This window comes from Canis lupus, chromosome 17 (assembly GCF_003254725.2).
Source record: "Canis lupus dingo isolate Sandy chromosome 17, ASM325472v2, whole genome shotgun sequence".
NCBI lineage: Eukaryota > Metazoa > Chordata > Mammalia > Carnivora > Canidae > Canis > Canis lupus.
This window is the reverse complement of record NC_064259.1, coordinates 53460906-53468799: the sequence shown is the minus strand read 5'-3', so window position 1 is coordinate 53468799 and position 7894 is coordinate 53460906. Positions and strand designations below refer to the sequence as shown.

Below are 7894 nucleotides of genomic sequence, written 5' to 3'. Positions count from 1 at the left end.
ATCACAGCTTGGTAGGAAACACAGGTATGGAAACCAAGATTCACCGCATACAATATGTAATCTCTAAGGGGGAGAGGAAAAAAAAGTGCTTGTGAAGCACAGAAGGAAGGACCATTGGTTCCAGGGAGGTCTTAGAAAAGGCAAAGGTGGCAGCGGGGGAGGGGAGGCTTTCCTGGGAGAAAGAATGCATGTACGTTTAGTGTGAATCCATGTTTGTGACCATGACCATGCGTCCAGCCATGGCTATGTATGGGTCTGAGCGTGTACCTGCTTACAAGGGCTTACGTATTAATGTATGTACATGTGGCCTGTCAGTGTGCAATCAGTAAGCCTGAATGTAAAGAAGGTGTCTGGGTCCACACACATCTTGGCTGAATCTGACCTGCCTAAGTACCTTTTCCCTTTCCCTTCTTCCCCCAACACCAGGGTAACCAGAGGTACCAGTGGCTTCCCACTGTAGCAACTGTCTCATGTGCTATGGTGATTAGACTCACCAGGTTTTTCACTGTCAATCTGAATGTGTAGCACTCTAATAGGGCCAGCTAGCTTATGCGAGTAGTGGTGGTGGTGGTGGGGGCGGTGAGTAGAGGTATTTGTAGGTGCACAAATGTGTGCACACTTCTGGCTATCTGTAAATGCTTAGTGTTGCTGCTCTCAGCCACACTGGGGAAATCTCCTTTTTCCGTTCTTCTTCATCACCTTGGGGAGTTCACCCGCTCACCTGTTTCCACTGCCACCTAAATGTGGCTGGTTTCCGCCTCCCCTTAAATGTCCTAGGGATATCTAAAATGCACTCCTGTGCTGGGGCTGGGCAGAGGCAAGGCTGGAAACCGTTGGCGCCCATTTTCCTTGGAGGCACTTCCTACTCTCCCTCACCCCCACCCTGTTCTGGGCCAGGCATCTCCCATAAGCTGAAAAGTGTGTGCAAAAGCAAACAGGACTGGTGGTAGCCATGAGGGTCACTCCCAGGGGCAGGCTGATCAATCCTCTCCCCTGATGATAGAACCTGTTTTTAGAGCAAAATTGAAAAAAAGGAAAAACGAGGACTCCTCTCTCCACAAATGTTCCCGCAGGAATTAGTGTGGTGGGAATAAGGCTACAATACCCTTTTATTTCTTTTTAAGCTTACACAATCGAAAAAGCTAAGATGATTGCAAATAATATATAGTTGATGGAGACTAACAATATCTCTATAAAGTGGTAAAGTAATTGAACTAGATTTTCCCTTTTGTTAGAAGGCATATAAATTCAGGACCATGGGGTCGTGTAAGGCAAAGGCATAATGAGCTGCAATACACTGGTGATTTGTGTGGGTTTACATTCTGGCCCAATGCACTGCCACACAGCTAAATATTCACGTGGTTAAAATAAGCAAAAATGAAATGCAATAATCAACGCACGTAACATGCCATATTTTAACTTGAATGAATGAATGGGTGAAGAGAGAAACATATTTAGAAAAGTAGAATGGTCTTATCGTAGAATGCTCTCTGAAATTACAATACCTGGATTCTGTTCCCAGTTCCGCCAATGACTTAATCTATTGAAAAAGCTTAAAAAAAATCATATGTTGGAAAATTAAACCAGTGGCAGGATAGATTTAAAAAACATGAATATGTTCATTCAAGTCCTGTTCCAGTATCTTTTAAAATGTAAATGATCACTAAAATCAAGCAAATGATCCCTAATAAATGATAGCTGTTGCATATCTGAATATATTTACTGTAGTACCATATATGGTGTATATTTTCGTGTTCTGGACACAAATATTTTCCTAAACATTATGGGGGAAAATCCTGTTTGCCTAATATGTGGGGAGAATTTTTCCATAGTCAATATGTTGTTTATTCGCACTTAAATACTGCATCAATAATCTGAAAAAAGAGAAATAGTCTGATAATGGCTAGAGACTCTGTTTAGAGGCTAAGGTTTCTATCATGGACTGCTTTCAACTGCTATATTTTATGGCACAGATTCAGTGGGAATCTGATCTGCTAAAATATTTGGGCTGTGAAAACTCCCACACTGTGACAGATGTCAAGTCCAATTAAGTGACTCATGTCCAGGTTTCTGTCCAATAGGATTTCCCATTAAATATCAATTTAGGGAAAAAAAATTCCATCCCCCTTCTTAAGCCTTTATCTCTTCCACCATCTCCAGGCTGAATCAATTGGTACCAGGAGAGCCAAGAAGCCACACACGCATCTCTGCCTCTTTGCTCTGGCTCTCCCACCCTCTCCCGTCTTTCTCCGCTTCCCTGTCACTGTTACTCCGGGAGACGTTCACTTCCCACCAACCTTCTCCAAGCGTCTCCAAGCCAGACTATATATATTTTGCTGTAAGGTAAAGAAAGGAGGGGGTGGGGTGGGAGATGGAAGCAAGCCTTTAAAGACTTTGAAACTGCAAATAGGTGTATTTATACGACCTACAAGTAAATGAGGAAAGAGGAAGAGGCAAGCTTAGCCCCGAGTTACAGTATTGTGTTCCTGGGAACTGGGGAGACATCAGCTGAACAAAGCCTTATTTCAAAAAAAAAAAAAAAAAAAAAATCACTTCTGAGGAAGATCGCATCTCTGCCTTGCACTTCCCAGTTTCTGCTCAACCGTATTAAGGGAAGGAAAGGAGTCCTATTGGAGCAGGATCTTATCTTAACCATCTTTCTTATTGATTCTTCCGCTATTAGAAAGTGGAGGCATCAACCCTTTGATGTGATTGTGTTTATCTCTGCATCTCTTTTGTTATTTATAGAGACCTAGAAGAGGAAAAAAAAAAGCACGAGACTTTTCAGCACCTCACTTAAAAAAAAAAAAAAAATTCAACAACGAATTTCCTGAAATGTCTGTGAACAATTAAAAGGAAACGGCGTTTTTGGTCTATCAACTAAGTGAACAGTCATTTATATCGTCCACATCCTGAGATACTATCGTCCCTCGCTGTGGACACCAGCGAGATGACAGCTGCTTTTTCATATTCGAATGTAATAAATATTTGCTGCTTTTAATATATTTCGGAATTCCTCCCCTGTATTCTTTGGAATCTGTAACTCTAAAAGATTGGAGAAAAGATTCTCGAAAAGGCTTTTACAAGGTAAGGCTCCTTTAAATAATTTTTTTTTCCCCACCTTGGAACTAAGTTGGATTATTCATATTGCATTGGTAGACGTACTTCAGCTAATTGTTAAATAAATAAAACGTAAGCACGACATGCTATCTGTGAATATTTTAAAAAGGTATCTGGAGGATAATTTTAACCTGCTTTGAGGGCAGCCCAGGAACTTCTTAGCCGCACTACAACTATGTTGTTGCTTATTGTGATTTTCCGTCACTCGCCAATTTATTTATGCCCTTTCAAGCCGAATGTGTGGATGCAAGTTGTTCGACTTTACAAATGTTGTCTGTGAAAAGCCCGTAGGGAGCCCCATGTAGCTGACTTGGAGCATTCGCTTTTATTTTGCCTTAGAGGACCTGCTTTCCTGGCAGCGCAATGAAAGCCAGCTTGGAGACAGATCCGCTCCCGGGCGAGTGCGGCGCTGGGAGCCGCTCACACGTCCCTGGCTTTTGTTCCTCCAGGAGCAAGTCCTCCCTCCTCCACGCCGCCGCCGAGGCTTTCTCCCGCGGCCAGCGCGGCTCGGGCCGCCCTCCCGGGCCCGGCCTGCTGCTGCCCCGCGCCGCGGCCGGTGCGCGCTGACCCCGCAGGTGCCGCCCCGGCCCCGGCCCGGCCCCGGCCCCGGCCCCAGAGGAGCGCGGCCCGGCCTTGCGGGAGGCCTTGCAGGAGGGCTGAGCGCCGGGGGTCGGCCTCGGCAGGGCCGCCGCGGGCCCCGGGCGCAGGATCGGCCGCTCGCGCCGTCCCCTCCCGCCGCGCTCCCGCTGCCCTCGCGGCCTCCGCTCCCGCCGCCCCCGGCCGCGGCCTCCCCCGGGGGTGTCGCGCCGGCTGCCGGGCGCCCTGTCTCGTTCCCCGTGGCCGCGTCCGAGGTCCCCGACGCGTGCGCCTGTCTGCGTGACAGATGCGCCTCGGGGCCGCGAGCGTCAGGGCCAGGGTGCGGGAGGACGGGCCTCCGCGTCGGTTCCGTCACCGTCTCGGCTTTGTTTCCCCGGAGAAGCGAGGCGCGCCGGGCGGCCGGGCGGCCTGGCAGCCTGGCGGCGGCGTCCGCACCCCGGCCCGGGCTCCCCCGCGCCCCGCGCCCCGCGCCCCGCACGCCCCGCGCTCGCCCGGGGGCGCCGGCGCCTTGCCTGGGGCTGCCGTGGGCCGCGCCCCCCGCGGCCGCCCGCCCCGCGCAGACCCGGAGGGGCCAGGGAAGGGACGGTGCGGCGGGCGGCCCTGCGGCGTCGGGACTCGGCCGGGGCTCCCCGCGGGCCCGGGCCCCCAGAGCGCCGTGGCCGCCCGCACGCAGGCCGAGGACCCAGCCCGGGGTGCGGCCGGCCCCCGCCCCGTGGGGAGGCGCGGGGAGGCGCGGGGCTGGCGAGCTCGGGCCTGACCACCCCCCCCAGCCCCCCGCTCTCCCCCGCGCTCCCTCCCCTCCCCGCGGGGCCGGCTCCGCCGAGCGCGCCCTCCGGGGGCGGACAGGGGGCCCGGACCGCCCGCGCCCCTCGGACCCAAAGGAGCCCCTGCCTCCTCGCACTGATTGCTTTTCTGACTCCCCCCCAGCCTCCAAAATGATGCTGAGTCCGGACCAAGCGGCCGACTCGGACCACCCCAGCTCGGCGCACTCGGACCCGGAGTCGCTGGGCGGCGCGGACGCCAAGGTGCTGGGCAGCGTGTCGGACCTGGAGCCGGTGGAGGAGGCCGAGGGCGACGGCAAGGGCGGCGGCCGGGCCGCGCTCTACCCGCACCCGCAGCAGCTGAGCCGCGAGGAGAAGCGCCGCCGCCGGCGCGCCACCGCCAAGTACCGCTCGGCCCACGCCACCCGCGAGCGGATCCGCGTGGAAGCCTTCAACCTGGCCTTCGCCGAGCTCCGCAAGCTGCTGCCCACGCTGCCCCCGGACAAGAAGCTCTCCAAGATCGAGATCCTGCGCCTGGCCATCTGCTACATCTCCTATCTCAACCACGTCCTGGACGTGTAGGGCGCGGGCGCGGGCGCGGGCGCGGGGCGCGGGGCGCGGGGCGAGGCCGGGGAGCCCCTCCGGCAGGGCGGCCCCTCCGGTCGGGTCCGCAGGGAGACCACGGGAGGCTTCCAGCTCGGGAAGGTGGGGCCGTCTGGCGAGCCTGGGGCAGGCAGGGGGCATCTTCCGGGCCAGGCGAGCCTCCGGGAGGCCCGAGACCTCGCACCGCCTCCCGGGCTCCCCTCCGTGCGCTGCGACCCTGTAGGGGCGGTTGCCGCAGCTCACCTGCAGCTTCACCTTCCCGTAGATCTCCGTGTTTTGAAAGGACGAGGGCAGAAAGAAGCTCAGAGTCAAGACTCCTCTAACTTTAGACTATCTGGGATTTTTCTAATTGACAAATCACCACCCAGCATTTGGAGGGTTTGGGAAGGACCCTCCTCCCGTGTAGAGATTTAAGGCACAGAAAGGTGGAACAGGAAAGTTTCCGTTCAGCTGCGAAAAGGAAGATTATGTCAGAATCCAAATAAGACAGATAAATCCTCAATATCGGCGAGCTTAAAACATACGCCGAGAACAGACACACTGTGGGAAGATGTGAGCTGGGTGAGATTTTAACCCCGAGGTATGACACTCACGTAGACAAGAGAATCCATATTTAAATGGGAGTTTTAATATCGGATTGCTTTTTCAGGCGAAGTGCCCCTTTATATCCAAAAACATCTATTTGTGACCTTAAATATGTGGACCTATAGGTGCAGTTAGAAAAAGACAACCTATTTTTATTTATGTTAGAAGGAGTAGAGTATTTTTTTCAAGACATTTATTTTTCAGAGTGGTGATAATTTTACTTTGGATACTCTGTGCCAATTTATTTATAGTCAAGTGTTTACACTTTCTCCTGTGGAATAATTATGTCTGACTTTTTACGTGTTTGTTGAGATTATACTGTGGTCTTTCTTTTTGCTCTAATTATATTGCACTTGTATAACAAATTTCCCACTCCTCCCTGTTTCTAAACATATTTTATATATTAAGATGTTTGTTCTTGAAAGGTTCTTTTGTTGTGAGATCAGCAACACTAGCACTTCACTATTATAGTTTTTTAAAAAAAGTAAGTGTTGTTACTCTTATCTGTAGTTATGTCTGAAAAGTACTTTACAAACTGTTTATAAGGAGAGTAGCTTCTTTGTGTGTGTGTGTGTGTGTGCTGTTTGTGCGTGGGATGATTTTAGGAAATTAAGTTATTTTCCTAAAAAAAAAAATTCAAAACTACTTTCCTCTGTGACAACCAAAAAGAAAAGTCTATAACCTGAAAATGTTTCATGTTCTCAGCTGTGAAACTCTTAAAACAAGGAGTGTATTTTAGAGACAAGGGAAAAAAAAAAAAAAAAACCTGCATCTGCTATCCAAAGATTTTAGTCTTTTTCAGGGTTTTTTTGTGTCTCTGTTGCTTTATATAATGCAATATTTTGTAGTGAAAATAGATATAATCTGGTTTCTATCTGACAAGTTTTTCATATCTCATGAATGGTGCGCTGTTTTGCATATAAATAAAGGTATCAAATAAAGTCCTCTCCTTTATTTAAAATAATAAACATACTGGTTGAGCACGAAGTATCTTAATGACATAATCCTCAGAAAGGAGCTAATTAAAAAAAAAAACAAACCACAACCTCCTCCCCCCACAAATCTTAACATATTTGTGTATTGAGATATTTGATGCTTTTCCTAAACTTGGATACTGATCAACCTATATAGATGTTCCACATATGATGGTGGCATACATCACATTCCTCCAACTGAGGAGTAAATTATAGTATTTATATAAAAATATTACTCGAATCATGGATTCTTTTGCCTGAAAATGAAACTTAGTAATTAACTCAATCTCTTGCAATTTGAGTTAGGAAACTGAGGTACAAAGAGGCTACATGCCCTGCACTAAATCACATGGCTACTTACTGGCAGAGAGAAGACCCCAAGATGATCACAGTCTTCATGGCACTTGTTAAGAACAAGGTGTATACTGCAGTACTTGAATATCTAATTAGGACACAGATTCAAGACGTGACACCTGCAAACAAGAAAATAAATTAAGTCCTGGACCAACCTTAGGATATGAAGAGTGTCATCTATAAAAGCCTATAAAAATGTGAAATAGTCTCTATAAGCAGAACACATGAATAACTTTAAAACTCGATACATATGTACAAAATATACAAATACACAGGTATAGAATACTATGAACTCTGAATCTATATCACACCAAATCTCTGGTTGCCAAGTAAAAAGTGCAATTACATGGATACTTGGTTTTACGTCTGTGAAATATCTGAGTTCATGAGTATTTCTCACTTTTCACCCAAGTATCTTGTAGTCAGGCTCACAGATACCTACTGAGACTTAATTCTGTTTGTTCATCACATGGAGGTGCTTAGTGGGAATGCACTTTCTAGGGCATAAAAAGGAATGGTGCCTTCCTATCTGGAACAAGTCTGGCCACGGTAGCAGTGGGATGGTTAATCCACCTTCCAGACATGCTGTCTTTGGATGGTTTGGATTGGGTCCTCCACCTCTAGGAGTGGTCCCAGTCCTGACACCACTTCTCTATTACAGGACAGAAAAGTGAGACCTGCTCCTATGCCAAAGAAATGGCAACTAACCTAAAAACCCTTTGAGGTTTTTAGGGCCTCCCTTTTCCTGGGTTATGAGTGCAATTTCCAGCTGACCTACACACACCTCCCACCGACATCTAGGAAGGATGTTTTAACTCACCTTCCAGACTACGGCTCTCACCCTTGGTGTTAACATGAGGTGGACAAGGATAAGGGGCAAAGGGCAACATCGCTTCCCAG

General features: G+C 49.0%; 1 protein-coding gene across 1 annotated transcript; it reads left to right on the top strand.

Moving 5' to 3' along the window:
• The first annotated feature begins 2037 nt into the window (after positions 1 to 2037).
• NHLH2 (nescient helix-loop-helix 2) lies at positions 2038 to 6607 on the top strand. Its single transcript, XM_025453414.3, has 3 exons — positions 2038 to 2343; positions 2749 to 3087; positions 4645 to 6607. The coding sequence occupies exon 3, from the start codon at positions 4653 to 4655 to the stop codon at positions 5058 to 5060; it is 408 nt and encodes a 135-aa protein (XP_025309199.1). The 5' UTR covers positions 2038 to 2343; positions 2749 to 3087; positions 4645 to 4652; the 3' UTR covers positions 5061 to 6607.
• Positions 6608 to 7894: the final 1287 nt, after the last annotated feature.

Coding starts and splice junctions, on each gene's coding strand:
- NHLH2 (XM_025453414.3), top strand. CDS start 4,653: ATGATGCTGAGTCCGGACCAAGCGGCCGACTCGGACCACCCCAGCTCG.